The following is a 25,939-nucleotide window of genomic DNA, read 5'->3' as shown; positions in this document are numbered from 1 at the left end:
TCCTCTGCTGCAGTCCTTGATAGGCTACAGGGCTGCACATACATATTAAAGATAACATCAGAAAAGAGAGGAAATGCATCTGTGCACAGGTTGTTCAGGCTACACAGAGGAAGAAACATGCTATGCGACATTAATTACAGGCTGGTTATTGACACACACTGCGAGTTTATGGGGCTCCATGACCGTCTATAGCCATGTCGAGAGCTCACAGCAGAGTCAGGAGAGGATATGTCGCAGAGATGAAGGTTAGCTGAAGCAGATATATATATATATATTTTAGGGGACATTACCGTGGTGGCTGAGTGCGCGGTGATGCTCCTGGTTGGTACCCAGCTCTCTACGCTCGCAGCATCCGCCTCTCACGCCCTCTCCTGCCGCTCGGCTCGGCTCGGCTCGGCAGTTCCCCTCCCCACGGGCAGGCTGCACACAAACCTCCAGGTACAAAAAAAAAAAAAAAAAAAAAGAGGATGAAATGGGGAAATATTTCAGCCTGACGTTAGCCTCGCAGATGAGCTGTGAAGAGGATGAGGAGACCGATGGATGCCCTTGTTTTTTCGGCTCTGTACGGAGGATGAGAGGAGAGGAGGAGGAAAAACGGTGGGAATATTACGCTGACGTCCCCTCCCTCTCGGCGTTTCTTAACCCGCCCACACTGCGTCCTTCTCCCCCTCTCTATCTCTCCTCTCTCCACCACCAGCAGCTCTGTACCAGACTGCTGCTCTGGCTGTTTTTTTTTTTGTTTTTTTTTTCCTGCTGCACATTGAGAGTGACTCAGACCTCAACACAGCAATTCATCTCAGCACGTTACTGCTGCTCCAAGCCTGCTTGATGAGGGTGACACTCTTGACACCCTTTTTTTTTCTCTTTTCACCCCACCTCTCAATATTAATATCCTTATTTCCCACAGCTTAGCCTTCTCCCATAATAAACCAGACTGCAAAATGACGTCATATCACCCCCTTTTGCCCCGTGCTCTCCTGTCACACATGGAGGCACTGGGACCAGAGATGGACGAGGAGTTCAGAGCCTGTCCTGAAGTAACGACACTGCAGTATAAGAAAAAAATAAAAATAAATAAATACTCCGTTACAAGTAAAAGTACTGCACTGAAAACAGAGCCGGACCACACTGGATTTTTGGAGCCGCTGCTGATAATGATATCAGAGAGGTAAAATAAAATCTGCAATGATCCCTCAAATGTGACAAAAGGAGGCAAGATATTTTACTGTTATCCAAAAATGACATTAGGTCAGTGAAACAGTAAACTTTTACAGGTATTTTTTTTTTAATTAAAAAATAAATTAAAATTGAAAGAAAAACGATTGAAATAATCTAAAAAATATTTTTTTTAATCATTATATTATAATTATATATCTAAAAAAGACACAAATAGAAGACAGAATATCAATGTATTAAACTTGAATTTATAAAAAATGACTAAATATACATAAAATGTTGCCTGTTATACCAAAAAAATCTCCCCCCAAACAAACAAACAAAGAAAACAATCTGCATTATGCCCTGTCAAAAAAGTTTTCAAATTGGTGCATATCAAATAACTTATATACAGATCCCAGTATAGCCATCATAGGTCAATACCAGGCCGATAATTTCTGCTGACCTATAATATCGGCTGGCCTATATGTCGGTCTGGTTCTAACTGAAAATGTTGCTTAAATAAAAGTAGGGGAGACTTGGGGGCAATTGTAAAAAAAAATTTAATTTTCCTTCATTATTCAGAGACTATGTGAAATACACCAATCATCTTTTGATATAAGAAACATACATGTGCACTAATTAATAATGAAGTTTAGGGCTGCACAATTTAATCAAAATGTTATTGAAACTGCAATTAATAAAGGAAGAATGCGTGACGTTCTATAATGAAGAACTGAAGTGCTGGTTCTGAGATGTTCTGGCCTATAAATCTGGTTCTGCGGATGTAAGAGAACATGTACCACAACAAAACATGAATCACATCATCAACCAATTTTTATTTATTTACCTTATTATTATAATTATTAGTAGTATTAGTACTATTATTATTACTTTAGTGAATGTGAATGTTGTGATTGAGATTGTGGTCATTCCCACTAATTGACTGTGAATCATATCTCAAAATCTGTCCAAATTATCAATTTTTTTACCCATATTGTGTGATTATGGTCTGAACAACTAATAAATTAAGTGAGAAAAGAATCAGCATTTTAATCAATGATGGAAAATAATTATTCTTAATGCATTGTATATTAAGTCGCACAGGAAGCGTCTCAGCTACAAAACAAAATTAAATATAAATCTCCAGTTGTCAAACCTCCCGGCAAAACTGGTTAAAGATCACCACATTCACTTCTTCATAAACCCAGAAATAACTGAACAATAGTTGATGATTCATCCACATGCAATAAGACTTGGACACCCCTCAGCATTTATGTTCCAAAAATGATCATTTCCACTAGTAATGAATCATATCACAATCACAATATCTGTCAAAATAATTGCAGTATGATTAATTTTCTATATTTTACAGTCCCCCCTGGTGGGTGCAGTTGTAAGAGTGGTCGGGGAAATTGTTAACACTGAAAAAATTAGCCATACTAATTTGCTGTAAATAAAAACACACCTCAAAGTAATCACATTACTACTGTAGCATCTTACTTAAAGAGACAGTTCACCCCAAAATCAAAAGCACACACCTTGTTGTGAGCAGTTTAGTGTAAGAACAAAAGAGAAAGTAGTTCCGGTAGATTCCACCTCAGAAAGAAAGTAGTTCCTACATGAAACTGCTCACAACAAGGTCTGTGGATTATCTTGAGTAACCAGGTCATGATTTCTAGAAAGAGACACTGGTTTTTAATATTTTAAATATATTTAACCACAAGTTTTTTTAAAACCTTTTGCTAATCATTTCTATCTTTTTTCATACACTAAAATGATACCAGAAAGCTTCATTCATGAGTGTATCAGGGTTTCCTCACTAACTTGGACTATTCCATGATATTACTGTGCATCTGTGGAAATGATTCAGGATGACAGTCACCGATTCAAGTAAACAAACAGCTTGCCGTGGTGCACAGACTGTTGAAAAATGAAGTGAAGGCAACCCAGCAGTGCTGAAAAAAAACAGGAAGAACAGGAGGAGGATACACACCAGGTCCATCCTGTTCACCCTGCTGCCGTCTGGCAGGAGATACAGAAGTATCCACTGCTGCACCACCACCTGTACCACCACCATCTTTCCCGAGGCCTTGAGACTCATCGATTCATCCTCCGCACGCCACCATAAATATAATTTTATGATTTACTTATTCGAGGATTTAAAAAGGCAGAGAACAGAAAATGTGGAAGGCTCAAAATGAATGAATCCACCCCCGACCAGGTGGTTAACATTTTTTTCACATTTAACTCACAGACTATGTGAAATGCACCAGTCGTCTTTTGCTATAAGAAACATGTATATGGGCACTGATTATGTGCAAATTAGGACTGCACAATTAATCAAAAATATATTATCCACAACATGGCCAATCGTAATATCCAGAATGCAGAAGCTGCAATTTTTGGTTAAGCTGTGTGACAAAACAGCCTTATAATGATCACGATCATAATATCTGTCAAAATAATCAACATGATTAATTTACCACGATGTGCAGCCCTAATACGATTGATATATTTTATGCTCCAGCGGGTGCAGTTAACAGTGGTCAGCATCAGTTGCAACACTGAAAAAAATAAGTCATATTAACCCACTGTACCTCAGATAAAAGCCTCAGAGAAATTACATTACTTCTTCTTTGTATATGGTTTAAATTCTTTTAGATGTCAGACACCGTGTGAATTCAAAGCAAAAGTCTATTTATGTTTTCGCAGAAGATGAGACAACTATTCAAGTGATTACTAGACTTTAATTATTAAGTAATTATGTAGTGATGACATTCAGGTCAAACAGTCAGGGCGCTGTTATTATGCATGTTAGATCACTGGAAAGGCTATGCTAAACTAAATGGAATGTGACTTTAATTAGTATCACTGTTAGCACCTGTGTTTACCTGCTGTTTCGTATCAACATGGCTGCTGAGAAAAAGATCTATTGCCCCTGATCTTGCAGCCATGATAAAGTCTTGTATGCTAGCTAGCAACACCTAAATTAGCATAGCATGTTGATGTTTAACTGATAACTAAGAGGTAAACTTCATGTTTAAATTTGCAGTCATATAAACTTTAAACAGCGTAAAAAAACAAAAAACAAAAAACAAAAAACAAAACTTGCTGCTGTTCCACAGGCAGAGAGAGTCACACTGAACATGCGCAGAGTAACTGTCATCACTCTCTCTTGTTTCTGATTGGAGAAATTGAGTGTTACAACTGCCCCAGATCTACCCTACCTCTCCCTATGACTGGAAAAATGTACTTTAAGTATCAAGAAAAAGTACTCACAATGCCACTGCAGTTATACTACTACAGTATTAGATCATTATTACTGCTGCGCTGATAGCAGGTAGAACTAGTCTGAAATACTTTTTTATTCTGAAATGTAATCTGGAAAAATTAAACTTTATAAAATGATGACAGTCATGGTCGGCTTGTGAGACAGCGAGCCCCTCGACACAGACGTGTAAAGGGATCCTTTGTAGGCGTCCACCCAGACTGAAAGAGACAGTGTCCCTTTGTAGTACAGTACTTAAGTGTACCAACCCTGAATGGGACACACACACAATAACTACAGTATCCTTGCTTGAAATGCAGCATTTTAATGAACATTATAAAACTGTATTTGAAAATCCCTCCCTCCACTCCATCCCAGGTTTTCTTTTCCTTTGTACATTTGGTAGGAATAAGGCAAAAAAGTAGTCTCTTGAAATAGCAATTCACATCAATTAATAATCACCATGTCATGTATAAATATTACTAAAATCTGGGGCTGTTGCTACAGTGAGGTTCGTCCTCTCCATGTGTTTGTGTTAGCATCAGCCGCAGCAGTGCTGGGCCTTCCTCCAGCATGCCGTGGATCAGACGAGCCAGCCCCCCAACCCACCCCCAAAAAAGAGAAAATTAAACAAAATAAAGAGGCATTCCCACAGTGGGATGGGAAGCTTCTACTTCACACTCGTTTTAAACCACCACCTGCTGTTAGAAACAGAAAAACAGGCCATAGGTGGAACACAAAAGTGGATTTTGTTTGTTTTGCTCCCAGTTCAAAACGAGTCGATTTCTCGATCCAAAAACAGCAAATTTAATGAACCAAAATGATGAATTGTAGTGACCATATGTTTGGGCAGTGTGCAAATCTCCTTCTGAAGTGTTTCTATGTATTTCAGAGCTGAGGGTCGGGCTTGAACGAAGGCCCACGACGAAGGAGGAGGAGAAGTGGTGGCGTTGACTTGAACAGAGGAAGAAGAAAAGGATAAACACAGCAAGAAAAAAAACCCAGCAACATCAAATGAGGAAAGGCAGGAGAACAATGCAAATTCTTTTCATGAAATCTTATCCAAAGCTACAAAATTTTCCATAAAAGCTGTTAAAACTCTATAAAATCAAGTGTTTTTTTTTTTTTGTTCATCACAAATCAAATTAAAACCAAAACAAATGTACTGTAAAAACATTCATTAATACAAGGCCATTTTGAGTTGGGGGTTAGTGTTCAGTGTGTGATTTACAGTGCTTGTATAACCACTGGCAGCCATTTTCAAGAAACAACCCCCCCGATTATTATTATTATTAATATCATTATCATCATCTGTGTTTTGCAGAAAGCTGTATGTCGTATTATTACGTTAGAAAGAGCCACATACGCCGACCCTGTGCTTAAATCTCCTGTGACGACTCGCTGCTGCAGCTAAATGTGGGTGCCAGACGTGAGACAGAGAAATGAAACAAAACAAAACGAAAAAAAAAAAAAAATCAAAACACTCACACACACACACACACACACACGCACGCACGCACACACACACACACGCACACTGGAGCCAATGACAGACTCTGAACCCGTGACTGGTGAGTGCAATTCTGTGTTGACAGCATGTAAGTCTCTCAAGTTCTACAAGTCCAACATTTCTTTCAAAAAAAAAAAAAAAAAGAAAAAAGAAGAAAAGAAAAACAGAACAAACAGGAAATAGCCCCTGATTGGCTCACAATTACCCCATGTGGCACGATGGTCATTTCCTGTAAACATTTCTCCAAATGTTTATAAAAACACCCTCCCATTTAAAACACAAAAATATATAGAAATTTATTTTTACATGGACATATATATATATGTATATATATATATATATTACTAAAGGCCTTAAAATATTTCCATTCTGCTCCTTGAAAGTCACAGTTCCCTTCAGTGGATATTCAGCCTTAGACGGACCTGGAAGGAAAAACAGAAATTTTTAAACACTAGAACTTTGTTCACAGCTTGTAATTTGCCTCCATGAAAACGTTTATTGGCTGAAAGTGTTGTGCGCTCGTTTACCATGCCATGTCTTAGTACCAAGTTTTAATCCTGCTTCATCTGGCTCCGTTCTTTCTTAGGCACCAGCGCCTTACGGAGGTATGGTATGATTAAAAAGGCTACGAGGAAGAACACGTGTCCACAGAAATAGATGGACGAATACACCTGAAAAACAAAAACAGTCGGTTTTCCTCGATTGCTGAGACAGGATGATTGAAACTGGGATCATCACTCTGTTAGCACTTCAGAAGTCTTGCTTCCCTTGTTATCACTTTTTTATTCGTCTTACATATTTTTCACACCCTTTTTCGATGCGGTTAACAAAGATCTCAAGGAAAACAACCCAAACTGAATTGGATTAACTGTGTTAAACAAAAAGAAAACATTCATTCACAGCTGTTAGGGGCATTAGAAATTCATAATCATGCAGGTGAATTCTGCGTGAAACTTCTTTCCTCAACTCTTCAATCAGCAATCAGTCCTCAAACATCTATAAAAAGATGCATCCTCTGTGCTGCTGCTGCTGCTTGCAGGGATCAAAGAGGCCAAAGGCACATAAGGAGAGTAACACTGCTTCTGAACTGGAAGCGAGCAAGTGAACTCAAGTGGACAGAGGGCAAAAAAAACATGTCTGTATATAATACCAGTGATTTTGCAACGGCGCCTCTTATTTCTCCCTCTGCAGATGAGTAAGTTCAGTGTCAGTTATTTATTCTTAAGTAAGGTGATTTTTTAAGTCAGCCTTGTTTCTATAGTTGCGGGTCAGCAGAGGTGGTAAAAGTCCACACAGTCTTTACTCAAACAGAGGTACAGATATTTATGTTAAAGTAAAAGTACTGACTTAATCTCTTTACTTTTCAAGTAAAGGTGAAAAAGCTGTATTAAAGTAAAAAAGTCTCCCTCTGAAGGATATTTCTACGTGCCGTTTCTGTGCAAAGCTAAGTGAGCCTCAACCTTTCCCTGCAGTCATGTCTCCCTCTCTGTCTCGTTGTGGTATGTCTTTTATGTTGTTTTTGTCTTGTTATGGCGTTATCTCTTTGTCCACTTTATACACTAATGAAGACGCCAAGGAATCGTCTTTTCTGTCTCACTGTCCTGTCAATTTCGGGTCAAATCGGTCAACATGTTGAGAAGCCGATGTGCAACGATGCTAAATAAGAATAATAATGTCCCTCACATGTATCAACTGACAAGCTTGTTTTGAAAATGTAAGGAGTAGGAAAAAAACAGATATTTGTGTTAAAATGTAGAGAATAAAGAAAAATGTCTATACTCAAGTACAGATACCTGAAAAATCTACTAAAGGTACAGTAACAAAGTGCTTGTACTTTATTACTTCCCACCTCTGGGTGTCAGTTTTCTTACTTGAAACTCCTGACAGCCCCCCGTCCTTCTGAAACCTGTGCTTTTTGAGGGTAATCTCTTAAAAAGGCTGCTTTGGATCATGTAAGATGTGCCGCTTCCTAACCTCGTTAATTATAGCCTCTCCTCCTCCCCGCTGACCACTTTGATGAGTGGAAACGGAAACTTCAAGGATGTCAGTGTTGATTTTAACCGAAACTTTTTCACAGAAGCCTGTTCACTGTTGCATGGAGCAGGTTAGGACGTCCTCATTAAAAAAAAAACAAAAACAAAAAAACTGAAAACAAACTGATGTTCACTCGCCTCGCCTCGCCTCCAGTTAGGAAGCAGTGTAAGAGGCCGTGGCCGATGGGTCAGAGGAAGAGGAGTTTGTGTTTACGGGGCAAACCCCCTCTGTTGTGGTCCAGCCAGAAGGAATGACATGGAAAAATCTGATGCAGTAAAATACTGTAAAAATGTTTTTTTCTGATCTGCGGTGAAATTCTTTATTGGATCTTTTGTGAAGAACAAATGCATTATAAAAGCTGTAGAGTGTCAGAATTGTTTAACCCTTCTCTCTAATATAATAGGGCCAAGTCCCGCACAAGTCCTGTGATGCTTAAAGCACCAAAAAAATACATTTGAAAAATTCAAAACCAGTGTTTCTGGCGATACCTGCTCTGTCTCTGCCCCCACCAGCTGCTATCAGAGAGTTTTCACACCTTTGTCAATCACCTGACCCTGCTACTCTCTGCATACCTGTCACACATTCCCCTGTCAGATCACACATGTCCATCACTAAAGCCCCAGTGTACAAATACCAGCCGCTTCCCCACTCAGAACAATGTGTCAGTGACTCGCATGACACGCCGTTCCACCCATTGCTGAAAACCTGACTGTTACCTTTTTGACCATGTTTAAGATTCTCATGTTGTTGCCGCCTTTACGTGTTCGGAAAGACAACAGCTTTGCATGAAGAAAACACTGTCTCCTAATTATTTTTTTACTGACACGACAAAGTGTTACAGCAAAAACAATGTCGACAACAAAGCAGCGCTTGCAGGTGCACATTCCTGGTAGATTACTTTGTGATATCAACACTGTATTTATGATGACAACAGTACCTGACAAAATACACCACAGTAATTTAATAGTAATAGCCATAATTTCACTGTTGCTACTTGAGTTATTCTGTACACGCATTATTGCACATCCTCTGTTGATTTTATTGAGGTTCCTTGCATTTTTTTTCACCCAATTAAAAGTTTTTTTTTATTGTGTTTTCTTATTTGAATCAAGGACAGAGGATTGATTTTAAAGCCCCGAGGCAAATTTGTGAGTTTGTGCTATATAAATAAAACTGACTTGATCTGACATGATGAAATGTAAACTGATTGTTGAGTTGTGAAATATCCTCTCATGGTATTATAAACAGCTGTGCGGTGTTTTGGTATTTGATAAGCCCTCAAAAATGTGGATCTATTAGTGAAACCGGGGCTTGTTACACTGAAGTGACTTGTGAGCACTTATTATTGCACACAGACTGCAAATGCTGGCTGTTTCACAAATGACTGTTGCTCCCTAACTGCAGATAAATTGTGATTCTAAAGGGCTCTTTATGCTCTTATGTGGGTAGTAAGCATGGTGTTTGGATTAGTTAAACGTGTCAAAATGATCTCATTTTGCAAATCAAAGCTTGAAAATTGCAAAATTTGATGAAAAAGGCCCCAGTCTCTATGTATTATCTTAACGCAGTGTTTTCACTCTGAACGCCAGGTAATTCAGACTATGTGGTCTGTGTTTGGGTCCTCTCCCCTGTTGCCTCAAACCTATACATATATATATGTATATGACACCCAAAGCTTGCAAGTGTGAGCAAACATATTTATTCTCTGAACCGTGAGGTCTCTGAGAGCTGTGAGTTACCTTGAGCCATTTGTCATAGGTGAAGAGGCAGAATGGCACCAGAGGGTAGCCCATGAAGAGCCAGTGGATAAACTGCTGGACTACATAGATGAGAGGGTACAATGCGCTGTTGGCCACCTTTGTCAGCACGGGACTGTCCCTCACCAGCGCCAGGGCCTGTCACACACACACACACACAAACAAACAACAGGAGTTATAGTAATACACTAACAGAATGGTTATATAATAAACTGGTGCTGAATTGTGACTGTAGTCGATATTTAATTACAAGTACATTCAGCAGTGAGAAGCATTTGATCAATAGTGTTATTCTATTTAATAACAAGAGACTGTCTCCTGTTAAAAAGTAAAGAATGGGTTTGTACAATGAAGACAAAGCAAGATCATTTTTATCAAGAAAATAAACACAATACAACAACAAATTTACTACCTGCTCAAATGGTGGATGGTTCAAGCTTCCTGCACATACTTATCTTTAGTTATTACACAGCTTTGTTAAATACTTGATTCTGATTGGTCAGTTGTAGATCATTGCTAAGGACACAGTTCTGATCATAGACACTGGCGGAGCAATGATATAATTTTTATATAATTAAATCACTTTGAATTACATTTTTTGTCAAATGACTGACTTTTTAAGTGAGTAGCCATGTAATAAATTTGATAATGTACGGTGAGCAGGTCATTATGGTGAAATAACTGTACAGTATCCCTTATGTCTCAAACTGGTAACCCGGGGCATCATGATGTCAAAAATATAAATTTGGCACACACAACTGAATTAGTATGAAACAACTAGAAAAAAATAATTGAAAAAAACAAACAAACAACCCCTTCATACACACTTGAAATGAAAACATAATTTGGCTCTTGATAAAAGCACAAACAAAACAGACAACGCTCAGCTAGCCATTTTCATCAGGGGTATTAATGACCAATTTGAAGTGATGGAAGACTTTCTGCGTTTGTGTCCAATGCATAACTTACTAAAAATGCATAAAGAGTCCTGTTTGTTTGTTTTTTCCAAAATATGAAAATATATTAGTGATGCTCTGCCCTGTAACTTTGTCATACCTGTCTCTCTACAGTGATGATGAAGAACTCCATGGAGAAGCACAGGATATACCCGGAGTGAAGGCCGTGCCAAATCGTCAGAAAGAGGAGTGTGGTCACATGAGACAAGGTTTTGTTGCCCAAGAACTTCAACCGCTTGAAGACATGTCTTGGGGAAAAAAAAGCGAGAGAAAAACAAGATTAATGGTTCACCTCTTTTTGACCAAAAATGTGGATAAGGGCTGTCAGAAAAGCTTAATGCATCAGCTATCACTGCCTACATGGCAGGCACTCTCTTACCTGAGAGTTGTTGTTGCATAGCAACTGAGGTTATATTAAAACATTTCAACAACTTTGCATCCTTTACAAGGGTGCTCATCAATTCAATGCTGGCCCAGACTCTGTGTCAAAATATCTAAGACAAGTGCACACACATTATGTTTTCAAATCAGGGTTTTTTTTTTTCCTTACGCACACTGGAGACGAGGTGCAGCATTCACTCTCGAGAGCAGAGTCAGACAAATAAGAACATGAAGTACTGCTGTTTAAAAGCCCTGCTTCTAGCTCAGTGACAGACTGAGATAAAAAAAAAAAAAAGTCCTGGCATTTGTAAGAGACCAGCTCTATTTTCAAAACCAACACCAACCCCGCCCTAACGCAACATAAAAAGCTCACACACACTCAAACAACACACATTACTTGTCGCTGACATATGCCGACAACAATTTCATAGCCCTATGTTATATGACATGACATGCTCCCACTAAAGGCACATTCAGCACAAATACATATGTTTAACATTAAAGGGGTGGTTTGGGTTATTTGAACCTACAGTAGGTGGTGATTGACATGTCCCAAGATTGGAGGAGACAGCTATTTCTGATGGGAAAACACTGTTATATAAGCCAAATATCACTCTCCAAACCAACCAGACTCCATAAGTAAAATCAGTAATTTTACCCAGCAGAGCGCATTACAGTTGCTGCTCTACCGCTGCCTCGATCTGCTGGCTTGTTTGGTGTTTTAAAGGGACATTTCGCATTCACCGAAGTCACACGTTAACACAAAGTCACACAATAACACAAGCAAACTCACAGATCAAGACTGTGGTAGAGCAGCAACTTCCATGTTCTGTGAGGTAAAATTATTGTTTTCACCTATGGAATCCGAAATATCCCTTTAAACCATAGTACATAACAATACACAGCCATAGTGCATATTAATTCTTTCTCCGTCACTAATAAATCTATTGTTTTTGCACATTTTTCACTTTCAGCTAACAGTGGTGGAGAGGCCTTTCTGGCATTTGCCCAACCCGTCGCTGTTCCAGCCCCTAACAAGCACTTTGTCTTTGCGCAGCGACTGGCCAGGTGCAGGGGTGAGAACGTAAGCAGGATTTGCCTAGAGCTTCTCTCACACGCTCCTTCTTTTCATGCTTCACAGACATACTTCTGCCGGTTTTTGTGTGTACAACCGACTGCAGCACTATGATTGCCCTTGAGGAGAGACTGTGAATTGTACAATTCTTTGTAGACAGTTGACTTCTCACCCCGCCTTTGAATGTGGCCTCTTGGAATGGCTGTAAACGATATTTCAGACAGAGCTGGGGCGTTTGAAGCACACCGACCCCTTAAGGAGCGTCTCCATATATCAAACATTGTCCTCCTCATACTAATTAGGTAAGCACGGTTTCTTTCTTACTGTATGTCGTATGAATTTAAATGCGTCATAAAATGCGTGCATGATTATAATTCTATCCAGACAGGCTTCCCAGACGAAGAAAGCTGAGAAAAACATAACTTAACCCATTTAAACTGCGTAAATGTGTGCTGAGAGGATCATAAGTCAGAAGCTGTGCATATGTGACTATAAATAGATTTTTCTTTGTAGGTCAAACAATGGGAGCATTTTCAGAGTCACGTCTGTATTTTATCTACCAAGGGCATGAAGGCTTTCCGTCGACCAACTTTACAATATAATTCCATCTATAAGTAAACTTCTTATTAGTTAGAATTTTTATTTCCAGTTTTAGAAAGGTGTCACTTCCCCCTCCTCCTCCACTCTCTGTGTGTCTCATACAGTTTTAGATAATAGAAAGTAAAAGTGAGCTTAGGTAGCTAATGCATTCAACTGAAATGGACCATGTAATAAACTGTATGTTCAATAAATTGCTTTGCTCACTGTGGTCAGCATCAAATGATGTCACATTCTCCTGCTGGAAAACTGATTTTAATACTCTGGAAAGTGAAAACTTTTAAAGGGATAGTTTGTCTACTGTAGCTAATATACTGACTATAGATAAGTACCTCAAATAATCCAGTGTTCTGCACAGCCCCGGTTTGAAGAAGCAGAGAGGAGTAACAGCACAGAAACTACGCAATGTACTGCTGTGGTCAGGGTCGGCAACAAAAGGTATTTTAGCCACTTAAAAAAAACAAAATTCATTATCAGCTAAACTGTGTGATATATTTCGAATATTTTCATTGCTTCGTTTGCTGTCAGACATCCTTTTTTGATGGAAAACTACTGTTATATTAGATAAGTATGTCTTTCTACAAACAAACCAAACTCCATAGGCAAAATCAGTCATTTTACCTGGCAGAACATTGGAGTTGCTGATCTCCCACTGCTGTGATATATTAGTTTATGTCTTATTGTGCAACTTAGGTGTTTTAAAACATTAGTTCGGATTCACCGAAGTCACACAATAACATAAACAAAATAACAGATATAGGTCGTGGTAGAGCAGCAACTCCCATGTTCTGTGAGGTAAAATTACTGATTTTGCCTATGGAGTTTGGTTGGGTTGAACAGAGCAATATTTGGGTTATATAACAGCAGTTTGCTGTCAGACAGCAAAATAAAGCGGTGAAAATATTCAAAATATTGTGGTTCAGTGTTTTGGTGTTATTTTGTATGTTGGCACAAGTGTTCTGCTTGTACAAATAATCGATTTTTTGTTTGTTTCTATTAAAGTGATCTTTTTATGGCAAGGATTCTTTGAAGAATATCCCAGTTGGGCTAAAGAGATCCTATTTAAAAAAAAAAAAAAACCAACAACAACAACAACAACAACAACAACAACAACAAAATTACAAATCAGAGAGATCGGATAGCACTTTACAGCTTGTCTATGTATACTGTGTCTGTCCCTATCTAATAAACTAAAACTACAGTATAACTAATACTGTAGATCAGTTTTTCCCAAACCTCTGCAGAAGCCTGATAACAACCTGATCACTTGAATCAGGTGTGTTGGAGCAGAGAAACATCTAAAACATGCAGGACAGTGGGCCCTGAGGACCAGGATTGGGAAACACTGCTGTAGATAAAGCACTTCTAATACAACTATCAATACCTCATATAACCCCACATCAGTTAACCTAAAGTATCCCTTTAAACTCCTCTCAGGCCTCGGTGTGTTACACCAGGCTACTACTCCTTTGTGAGGCAATGCCACATATGCATATTGGATTGAACTGTCATAGCCTTCTGTTATCGTCTTAAGCAAATATTTAACTTTTACGGCGGAACTTTGAATACAAGCTAGAGAGTGTCACTGATTTCAGGCTCCCCACTCACCTGGCAGCCCAGGCGTTTGTGTTGATGTTGAAGGAAGCAATGGTTCCTCCAAAGAGCGGCGTGGTTTCAAAGAGCCACACCTTCATGTTAGCACAGGCATCCCACCGGTGCTTTCCATCCACTACACCATTGTAGCCTAGTCCGGCTAATATACATACACCCTCCTGTAACACACAAAACACACGTCAGTCTCATCATGTGCTGTATGGTGGGATCTTACATGCAGCACAAGAACCAGATAAACTGGGACTGCGCCTGTTTATCTGGGCTGATCAGAATGTACCGTGAAAAAAAGTGATCAAGCAGGTATGAGCTTATGCAAAGGTATGAAAAGGGCAGTGTTTTACTGTTTCTGCCCTCTCATAGCAAAGCTACACTCTTAGAAATAAGGGTTCCAAAATGGTTCTTCCTGAAGGGCTAGGGTTTGCTTCTGAGGAATGCTTTTTTGAATAAAGGGTTCATCAAGGGTTCTTTGGATACAACCCCCAGAGAGGACTCTGGGTGGAACCATTACGCCATAAATGAGTTCTCTGTAGAGCCTTTCATGGCCTTTTCCCAATCAACACGGAACCGGGCCTGTTCCGGTTCAAGAATTAACAAATTTCGAACCATTCAGAGCATTTCCACCAAAAAATAAATTGGTTCAGGAAAGTTCTCTGCAGGAACCAAAAAAAAAAAAAAAGAGGCAGGTTTGCCTTGGGAACCAAAGTGGGCGTGTCATATTCTACAGGTTGCTGTACATTGTGCAGTTGATACCTGTTGACGACGCCCTTGATCACAATGGTTCCACCCAAAACTGGTAGAAAAACAGGCTGGTTCACTAGATAGCACCAAGGTTTCCGATCTTGAATGGAATAATTTCAAGAACCAGAGCTATTTTGGTGGAAAAGAGCTTGGATGTGTTCTAGATTAAACCCTTGGAATATAAAGGTTTTGGTAGGAGCCCCTTTGTGGGTTCTTGCTGGCACCCTTAAAAGGTGGAAATGTTCTGGATAAAGAGGGTTCTGGGTGGAACCATTACACCAAACAGGTGTGTTTATGTAGGGTTCTAGGTAGACCCCCCTTGAAAGATTTCTACCTTTTCTCTTATGGGGAAAAGCCTTAGAACCCTTCATAGTTCTAGTCAGCACCTTTCTTTCTCAGAGTGTAGATACTGTACTGTATGTAAATACAGCTGCCTGTGAATGAGGTTTATTTTGGGTATCAAATCAGTCGGCTGTTCCAACAAGGCTCAACTCCACTTTTTCAAACAAATTTCATGCTAATATTTGTAGATAAAGAAGCTACTTACCGCTATAACCCAACAGCTGACATATTTATACAAAATGATTTTAGCCCATAGAAGGATAAACACACAGCGATACCAGAAGGGCTGAGCCTGTGGAAAGGACGCAGTTTCACATTTCAGACAACAACAAAGACATCCTGAAACCTTGAAAAGAATACACAGTGATTATTTTTAAAAGTATTGTCATTCTCACCTCATACTCATCTGTTAAGTAGTAGCCGTCTGGGTAATAGGGGCTAAATATTGCATATATCACCAGGCAGAGAAAACCTAGAGCAAACCTCTTCATGGCCGGTACAACACTGGAAGGGAAAGGAACAAGATGAGGATGGGAGAAGGGAAGGTAATGATGTTTAGTGCATGGCTCTGACACTGAGCAGTTCTTTAATTATATCTCCATAGAGTAAGCGTAGTCTTTCAGGTCATTTTTCATCTCATCGCTCACTCTTTTACCTGTTTGGAGGCTCTCCGGGGCAGTCGGTGAGCTCCCTGGCCACCAGCTTCTGGTAGCTGCGCAGCGTAAACTGGGGCCCCACCAGGAAGCCTCCGTAGAAGTAGGAGAAGCCGTACACCTCGAGCAGAGAGGGCACAGACGGCAGGGCTGCAACCTTCTGGTCTGCACTCAGCTGGGACTGGAATTTAAAGAAGTGAAAAGAAAAAGATGATAAAAAAAATAACATAGAAGAAGCACAACAGGAAATAGGGTTGAAGGGAGTGGAGGCATAGAACAGAAGTGTACAGAGAAGGCATCTGAAAAAGCAATGTGATGACCTTTAGTTACAAAGGATGCTTTTAAAATTTACCCACAAACTCAATATGACTGCACTAAATACTGAACTTTAACTGCAGGCTGTAAACTAATAAAAAAGATACAACAGGAAGAAAAGCACAAGCACAAACATCCATTAGAATAAAAGTGGAATAAAGCAACAGATGGAACATTTAAAAGCTGTCACAAATATGCTAGCTGTACTACAAAGGAGCCAAGCATATTGCACATGAGCTGGTCAACAGACAGAAATGCTGGAACAAAATAACCTAAATTAATATTGTTTTCTTCGCAGTAAAGCCTTGTTTAGGAAAACTTTGTGGTGGCGTCTAATATGTTATGGTCTCTCTTTGAGTCAGAGTAACAAAACTCTGCTCCCACACACTGTTAATTTATGGTAATAGTTATTTCTTCCATGCCAACATAGCTATTTATTCAATCTCCTACATAAACTTTGATAATTTTTTTTACAGTAAAAATACCCAAACTCTGGTTTCAACTTCTCAAATGTGAATATACGCAGCTTTCTATGATAGTAAATCTAATATCTTTGAGTTTTGAACTCAAACCTCACATGCATCCTGCTTTCTGGGAAATTTTAATGAGCTTTTCATAATGTTATATTGTGTTGTAACCCTAACAATTTATTGATTAATTGAGAAAATACTAATAATCAGATTAATCAATAATAAAAAGTAATCTTTAAGCAAAAGACACAGCAATGTATGTACACAGATCACATTTCTCTTATGGTTTTTGTTTGAGCCACTGTACTTTGTATTTGTAAATGTATTTTATACTTTATATTGCTGATTTTATTTTATATTCATATATGTATGAATCTTAAAACAAAAGGACGTCTTGCTTTGACTGTTTTAGCACCAACATTAAGAAACAAACTGCCACAAAGCTTCTAAAAAATTGTGTTGTTGTGTTTTTCTTTTATACTTTGTTTTATCTCCCCGTTTTTATTACATTTCCAGTGTATAATGTTCTTTTGAATTGTGGTTTTATTTCTCTGTATCTATATTTTGTGAAGCACCTAGTAACTCTGCTTTTAAAAAGGAGCTATAGTCATAAAGTTTATTATTAATACAGCACCCTCTCTGAGGATGGCATAATTGCAATTTCATTGTGCTTGCACAATTACAATATGTTTCTTGAATCTCAGATGTTCCTGCTGTGCATTTGTTCATAGTGATTATCTGCTTGTTGGTGGTGAAAACTGTTCTTTCAATCAAAAATCTTCATCTCTTTTAAGCACGACAGAATGAAAAATGAAGCAACAGATGACAATTAGAGGAACTAACAGAGATGAACACTGAGCAAAATTCAAACCAACAACATTGCAACACTGATAACATCGACGTTTTGAAGAATGATCAAGCAGGCAAAAGCAAGAGAGAGAGAGATCAACCAACTCACTGGTTCCTTCCCGCCGTCATAGTAATCAAATGACAGACCTGTAATCAGAAAAATGCAACTGGTGTCAGAAACTATGTTAGGGTGACTAACGCTGTCATGATCAATTGAATGAACACCTTAAAGCATGCACAGGCCATGTCGGCAGTTTATCAGTGTGTTAATCGTTCACCAGAACACAGAGGAAAGATTGCAACAACAGAAACAGGAAACACAGTGAGACAACATCGGCCTGAAAACAGAGGAGTGTAAGAAGAACTACAGTTGACTCACCAACAAGTTTGAGTGTGAGGACACAATGAGGCATAGTCCATTTGATGTCATACTCCTCCGTCGCTGTGTAGTAATACCCTGCCAGCAGGTATAGCTACAGTAAGACAGAACGAGACGATTGAAAGACATTCAGTGAGTCAATTTCTGTATTATCAAATGTTTGTGACACTTCTATATGACAGAAAACTTCGGGAGGAACTAATGAAAACAAAAGAACGCCAAAAAAATCAGAGGAAGTGTGCTGTTAAAGGGACAGTATGGATAATTTAATGTTGCTGTGTATGAGGTACCGATAGTCGGTGTACGAGCTGCAGTAGATAGTGGTTGGCACACCACCAGTTTGGAGAAGCAAAAGGGGAGGAAAAAGGTCTACTTAGTTACAATAGGTCAAACAAAGTAACAGAACAAGGCAGCTGTAGATCAGCAACTCCAGTGTTCTACATGGTAAAATTACTGATTTTGCCAAAGGAGTTTGGTTAGAAAAAAAGCAATGTGGCCTATTTAACAGTAGTTTCCTGTAAGAAAACTCCATCTGGCAGCACAGTATAGTGAGGAAAATCTACTAAATATAGCATACAGTTAAAGTTACACTGATTTTTTAAAGGGGGGCTTTATAAGTGGCTAAAATACCTTTTGCTGTTGACCCTGTCCACAGCAGTACATGCTTTGCTTCTGTGCTTGTACTCCTCTCTGCATAAAACTGAGGTATAGTTACGAGGCATGCTGACCGCCATCTATCGTAGCTAATAAACTGACTATCGATAAGTACCTCATACAACCTTACATCAAAAAATCTGAACTATCCCTTTAAAAAAAGGTAAATCAGAACTTCTGAAGTGGGCATATTTCTTTTTAACTTGGATTCATTGCTGTATTTCTTAACGTGTGAACAGTAAATGCAACAGCATGCAAAAATGTAGGCTCCAGCATTCCCACAGGAAGCATGTGACAAAAGATTATTGATTATAAGTGGCCCCTTTTACACGGGCTAAACAGTGTATAGGCATTAACGAAGCAATTAAAGGAAACTGCAGAATGCAGATGAAGAAATCAGATATGAGACTGAGCAGACGAACTACCAGCAGCACCTGCACCACTGCAGTAAAAGTCTGACAGTGGACAAAAGGGAGCTAATGCCTATAATAAAGTAAGCCTGGATGCAAGGGGACAGGGAAGACTGGAACACCTCACCATTTGAAAAGTAAAACTGCTCAGGACAGTTGTTACCGTCCTTCCCATGAGCCTCAGCATCAGGAATTGGACAAAGATGCATACTGCGGAGTGATAGATCTGAGAGCCTGGGAAAGAGACGGACAGAGGGGGGGGGTGGGGATGATGGTGAGTGCAGTCAAGTGTGACCTGTAGGAGTGGACATGACAACAGCAATTTTCCTGCACAGTTCGGTATCGGCAGAGACGGAGAAAGGACAGCAAAGGCATAAATCCATGATAAACATCCAACTTGAAATGAGCTTTCAAAGAGGGTTGGAAGAAAAAATGTATTCCACAAGGAGAAAGATAAAGCAACAGACCTGCTGTAAAATCCAAGTGCAGCCACAACAGAAAAAAAAAAGGAAAGAGAAAGAGATCCATGTTAGCAGTGTGTGTTTACTCAAGCATGCCGTCCTCATTCATGAAGAAGCTCCATCCATTAATCCTATCTGTATTACTACATCTTATCTTTATTTGGCAAAATATACTTTACTGTACAGCGTTCAGTTTCAATAATCAAAATTAAAGCCAGAATGTGTGATCAAATCAAGATTCGTTCCTTTTACGAATGCATAGCCAATGCGCAAAAATAAGCTTAAATTTAAGAATCTCATTTAATCGAGACCTTAAAATCAAAAGTCAATTGAATCACGGATTTGGAGAATCATGATGATGATGATATTAGTCATTGTAGCTTTTGACAGGAAATTTATCCGAAGATGTTTTGATAATCAGTAACTATCATTTTAAAGCAAGCTGTCAAAAATACAGTGGTTTCAGCTTCTCAAATGTGAATATTTGCTGGTTTTCTTAGGCCTCTGCAGCTAACGATTAAGCTAAACAAATGGCAGATTAATTGATTTAATTGTGTTTTTCTTTGAAATTTGAGTTTTGTTTGAGTAGATTTCCTTGTGGTACTTTATAACAGTCACTGTTTTCTCAAAGACATTCAGTTTACTATCATACGAGGCAAAACAAGCAGGAGGAAGAAAAAGAAAGAAGCTGAAACGAGAAAATGTTTGGCATTTTTGCTAAGAAAATTATTAATCTTCAAGCTTAAGCTCGAAGTTGAATATCTTTGGGTTTTAGACTTGGTTGGACATAACAAGCAGTCTGGGGGAAAAAAAATCACATTGGGCTCTTGGAACTTGGAAGTCCATTTTTCATCATTTTCTAAAATTTCAAAGACTAAACAACTAATCGGAACTAAGCGAGAGAAGAATCTGCAGATTAATCGATTATGAAAGTAACTGCTAGTTGCAGTCCTGTACTCTGTGAACTGTTTATTAAAGCACACGTGAAGAGTCTCGGCAGCATGCAAAAAAAAAAAAAAAAACACTGAACGTAAATCTACACTTGCCATACCTGTTGACTTGGTTTGTTAAAGATCAGTGCATTTACTTCCTTGTAAACCCAGAAATGACTCAACAATAGTTGATGATTCATCTACATGCAAAGGAGTTGATCTTCAACTAGACATCCCTCTGCCATTATGTTCCAAAACAAATGAGTTCTGTTGTTGCTGTTCCTGGTAGATGTTATAGTTTTCATTAAATATGTTCTGTTTAAACTGTTTAAACATTTGAAATGGTATTAAATTTGGTAAAAGTCGGATAATAACTTGATTAGGACTCACAACTAAATTTAAGACTTGTGTAAACTTTTGAATTGAGAATAACTTTTGACTTGCAAAACACTGATGGAGACCGATGGAACTGTCAAGCATATCTGAAGCTAACTTTTGAAGTGATAGCAAGTCTATCAACTGGTTTGAAGCAAACCTCAGCTACACAAATCATAGTTTTGTCAGAGACTGGCGGAATAGACTACGTTACGCTTGACGGTAATAAACAAAATAATAATAAGAGATTGCAAACCATAAAGAAAACCAGGAATAAACCTCATAGAAGAAGGTTTTCATGCCAGCAATATTCAATACAGCAGAAACAGCCTCTTCTTCGTCTCTTGGAGCGGAAACAACTGATCAGTCAAGTGAATTAGATGTTCGCTGTGTCAAAAATTATTTGGGAAGTGTGTTTCAATCTACCACTAAGCACACTAACACTGCAGTTGCAGCTGGTTCTAACGTTCAATGTAAAAGCAGCAAAAAAACAAAAACAATGTAAACAACAATGTAAAAGTTAGACCTTTAAAGCAAAAGATACCCTCTGGACTTCATGACCGCTTGCAGCACTTTTGAGAAGCTTTGTACTGAGTGGGTCCCCATTTTGTTTGTCTCATGCCCACATGAGAAATGCAGCAATGCACCACAAAGAATAATTCAAAACGTTCAAAAACCCGGCTATACAAATGCTTCATGAAGAAGAAAATGCATCTGACATGTTTGCTAGACTTCAAGGGCACATAAAATGGATTTTGATTATTCACACAACTAACTTCAAAGAAGGAAACTCAGAAAACTAGGACCTTGCCAAGAGATTATTTAAAACTGAGGTGTGCTTATGGAACACAGCTTAACATGAATGGTGCTTTTATATTATTATAAAATTTCAAGTAAATAATAGCACACGCCCTCTTCATCTCACCAAAGTTGAATGCTGCTAGAGCGAGTCCAGAGAACGTGTGGAACAAGTGTATAACTGCTGGAGGCTGGTAGAACAAGAACCGCCGGTACACCAGAGCACAGGGATACCCTGCAGGAGAAACAGAGAGGACAAAAAAAAGTTGCATAATGAGCATAAGTACGTGTCGTCATATCAGCTTAGTGAGCCATTGTTGACACCTCCTGATATTAACAACATTGACCTTGTGGTAAAAACGTCACACACACACACACACACACACAGCAGCACATAAGTACCATTGCTCTGTGCGTTGCAGCAAATCTGTCATCTCAAGGAGAAAGATAACTGCCCAGCTACCGAAAGGACAAACAGTCACCGGTGATCATGGTAAAAATTATTTTAAGAGAGTCAGCCAGTTCAGTTTGGCTCGTTCATATTCACATTTTGACTCATCACAACATAATTAATGTACTAACTGAATTGTATGTAGATATCTGAAATGTAAACATTATAAATATATTTGTAAAAATTAATAATGATATAATTCTGTAGTTCTGACTCTTTTGAAAAAATAAATTGAGAGTGAATGTAATCTACAGTAAACTATAGCCTACCTGTGAGGCCAAAGAGTTAACTCTTTCTGATTGGATGAGAAGTCTCTGCACCTTTATCCTTCCAGGAGCTAACAAACATCTATAATCTGTTGATATTAGGGGTGTAACGATATATTGATCTGGACTGATATATCATCCAGTGTTCAATGATCCCATGTGATTGATGCAAAGTGAAAATAACAAATACTGATATCATTATTTTTAAGATAGCCCTGGATTTTGAAATTAGCATGGCATGTCTTTGTCACAAATGTTTGCAAGAGTTCAGTCATAAGAGTCAAATGATACCGTCTGATATTGATCACAAACCCCTGAATTGAATTGAATTTTAATTGTACGGTGGCAAACTTCATGATATCGGCAAACACTGTATCATTGTCTAAAGAATCAATATAATATTGTATTGGGATTAAACTTATGATTTATGTTCCTAGTGGATATTTAGAATCTGCTGATCTGATACTCTGCATTGGCCCAACACTGGCCAAAAATCACTGGATCAGTTGTCAAAAATGAAAAAAGTATAACCCAATACGATCCATCAGCAAAAAAATATCACATAAATGCTTAGCTAATCGTTAAGAGATTTGTGTCATGAGTAACACAGATGAGCAGCATGTGCCGGTGCGGGCATCAGGTCAGCAGTGTTGAGTCATTTTCAGCCCTTTTTGAATGTTTGAATGGTGCTGAGCAATCGAAAAATACTGCTAAAACTCCCTACGTGTGAAAAAGTTTAACTAAAAGAAGCAGCATTATTGCATAACTGAGTCATGTTGTGGTCTGTCATGTATTTCTTCCGTCATGTAAGCGATTGTGTCATATTTGTTTCAAAGTTTGAGCGTGATGTTTTTAGAAAGCTCAGTTAAGCAAAGTGCATCCAAACAAATGTATTTTAACATTTTATAATAATTAATAATCTTCTGTATCGACAATAGACATTTTATCGATAGAAATAAGAAAATTATTTATTAGAATGTTCAATAGTTTCACATAAATGCAAACCTTCATGAAAGCACATAATGAATATGCCGTGGCTTATGAACAGCCTATCATATCCCTCGATAATGGAGCGCGCTATGAGTGACATACAAGCAGCCAATCAGTTAACAGGTGTATTGCTGCAAGATCGACATGTGACACAACATCAGAAACAGCACAGAGTGTTAAATTGTGCAAATGGTTAGGAAATTGTTAATAAAAAGTGCGGCTCAGCGCACCAGTTTTTAGTTTTTTTAAGCTACTATGTCTAGTACCTGTGTGTCTTGACAAACGAAAGTAGTATAATTCAGAATAAATTGGTTAAATTCAAAATAATGTGGTTAAATAGAACCTTTTTTCACCTGAAACATTTTACTGTGATAAAAATGTTCTGCTCAGCCCTAACATAAACACGTTGTTGTTGTTGTTGTTGTTGTTGTTGTTGTTGTTGCTGCCGCTTTCCCATGGGATTTGTGGATATTGGAGGAGTATATAGAGTAACACCAGTCTTATCCTTTAAAAACTGTTGCAATCCAATAAGTCAAGTAGAGCCGCTGCAGGGCTAATCATCTGAGTCACTTGGCTGCAGAGCCTTACAAGCTTCCTTTGAAACTTATTTGAGTCTGTGGTGTTGCATTTTCAGCAGATTGTAGATACACAGTACAACTATGGAGCTAATATTGAATATCAAGTTCCACACAGTGCTTTACTGTGTAGTTGCTCTTGCAAAGCAGTAGGCTAACCAAAGCCTAGATTATATTTGCCTGCGTATAGCAGAGGAAACTGTCAAAACCACCAGATATTTTCAGCTCTGCTCTGCCCTTACACTGAACGGCAGTCACTATATGGCTGCCATGTTATGCAAGACTCATTAAGCAACACTGCGACTAAAAGCGTACAACATACAGAGTGTACGGTTTCCAGGCATTAGTCAGTCAAAGTCTGATATGAGTGGCCGCGTTCGGTGTGTTGTGTGAGAAAACACGGACGTGTCCATGTGTCAGAACAAAGTTCAGAGAGGACAGCATGGAGGTCGACCTCCCCACCACCACCACTACACACACCCCTGACACATCGACCCTGTGCTTCTAACGTGGCACTACAATCTTCAGTTAAACAGCAGAGCAAGTCCAAGTTGTAAACTTCTGCACTTTAATGAAAAGCCACATCGAATTAAGGCCTTGATCCACGGACATATATTTTTATTTATAGTCAGTAGTTCCGATACTTTAACCCCGTCTAAGTCTGTCTCATCTCTGCTCAACTGAGTGGAAAATAAAGGGGTTGGGGGGTCATATTTTGGCAGGCTTTGCTCATTTCTCCTCCCCGCCAACAACACGGGGGCTACTATTTTCCCCCCAACAGCATTCTCATGCAATTATGCTAACGTTAATCCAACTGCCAGCAAACAATTTCATCGAGCTGTAGGAGGGCGTGTTTTGGTTGCTCTCTGCGTTTTGTAACTGCCAATCTCAGATGACCCCTTTTGTCTAGGTTGTCAGATAGTCCAATAATTAGTCAGTAAATTCACTAAAGGGGGAGAGTTTCTGGCTGACAACATTTGGCACGGCAGCATATTAACGTTAGCCACATCCTCACTCCACGCAAGACCACCTGCATGACAGTCAACTGTCACAGGTTAGCCGTTGGTGGTGATGTTTTACAAGGAAACACAATCGTGTCAAAGGTGTCAGCCGTTTATTCACACGCTTTTAGGAAGTCAGCGTGTAGGTTTGGGTAAAATATCTAGCTAGCTGCAGAGCAGAAGACCAAAACAACTGGTCTGCAGCCTGTAGCTATGTGTCACAGTTTGTACTGGCTGAGCGTTATGTTAGCAGTGAGTGTAACGTTAACAGTTACACAGAGCGGTTAGTGCTGTTCGGCACTCCAATCCTGACACCGGGATCCATGTCATGTCGCCATAGCTACCAGAATACCCGTAACTGAAGCGCGGGGCGAAACTCACCGATTAAAATTGATAAAATTAGTCGAACCGCTGGCTCCGGGGATCCTAAGGACTCCGACAGACTCTCCAGCAAGGGAGCCGCCATCTTTCTTGTGGGCGGAAACGTCTCTCCGCTACGGTTCAGTGAACTCTAGTGATTCACGGCAGACATCCCCACGCACACGCTCCGCTTTTAAAGGCCCTTCGCGGTTCGGCCTCCTTCAAGAGTTAAACTGTGTGATTCTCCTCCCACTTCTCCTCCCCTCCTACATATCTGGTCCACACTTTTATTGGTATTCACAGCATGTAGCTAGAGATAGGATATATGAGCTGAGAGGTAGGCTATCTGTAAGCAGCACACCCTAAAACGATACAGGCCTCGCTAGCAAACCAGTTAACTAGTACATTATAGTGTGTGAGAATTAACCCTCTATTAGATGTAAAAGTAATAATATAGTGGTCTAAGTGTGCCCCCATGTGGCGACACGCAGGAACAAGCTAAAAATGATCAAAGACGTTCCTGTCCAGAAGAGAACCGTAGACCGGCGAAAGATCTCGCGATAGTGATAA

At 39.2% G+C, this 25,939-nt stretch overlaps 2 protein-coding genes across 4 annotated transcripts in view; both read right to left on the bottom strand.

Moving 5' to 3' along the window:
- Positions 1 to 431, bottom strand: part of clstn3 (calsyntenin 3) — a 45,988-nt gene extending 45,557 nt beyond the window's left edge. For both annotated transcript variants that reach the window (XM_084727283.1, XM_084727284.1), the window contains exon 1: positions 291 to 431. The gene's annotated coding sequence lies outside the window, so the exon portion shown is untranslated. The remainder of the gene's footprint in view (positions 1 to 290) is intronic.
- Positions 432 to 4,735: 4,304 nt separating this feature from the next.
- On the bottom strand, positions 4,736 to 25,558 carry lpcat3 (lysophosphatidylcholine acyltransferase 3). 2 transcript variants are annotated; one of them, XM_084727282.1, is made up of 13 exons: positions 25,391 to 25,558; positions 21,854 to 21,961; positions 19,288 to 19,394; positions 18,097 to 18,190; positions 17,827 to 17,864; positions 16,086 to 16,264; positions 15,826 to 15,934; positions 15,636 to 15,722; positions 14,345 to 14,508; positions 10,784 to 10,931; positions 9,710 to 9,865; positions 6,482 to 6,607; positions 4,736 to 6,358 (listed from the first exon to the last, which is right to left on the bottom strand). In XM_084727282.1, the coding sequence occupies exons 1-12, from the start codon at positions 25,473 to 25,475 to the stop codon at positions 6,488 to 6,490; spliced, it is 1,395 nt and encodes a 464-aa protein (XP_084583408.1). In that variant the 5' UTR covers positions 25,476 to 25,558; the 3' UTR covers positions 4,736 to 6,358; positions 6,482 to 6,487. The 2 variants fall into 2 exon arrangements, with proteins under 2 accessions (XP_084583408.1, XP_084583407.1); XM_084727281.1 differs by having other exon boundaries at positions 6,464 to 6,607; positions 25,391 to 25,556.
- Between the last annotated feature and the right edge of the window lie 381 nt (positions 25,559 to 25,939).

The sequence above is a fragment of the Lutjanus erythropterus genome, chromosome 9 (genome assembly GCF_056507025.1).
Source record: "Lutjanus erythropterus isolate fLutEry1 chromosome 9, fLutEry1.hap2, whole genome shotgun sequence".
In the NCBI taxonomy this organism is placed as follows: Eukaryota; Metazoa; Chordata; class Actinopteri; order Lutjaniformes; family Lutjanidae; genus Lutjanus; species Lutjanus erythropterus.
The sequence above is the reverse complement of the archived record's forward strand: the minus strand, read 5'-3'. Positions and strand labels throughout refer to the sequence as shown.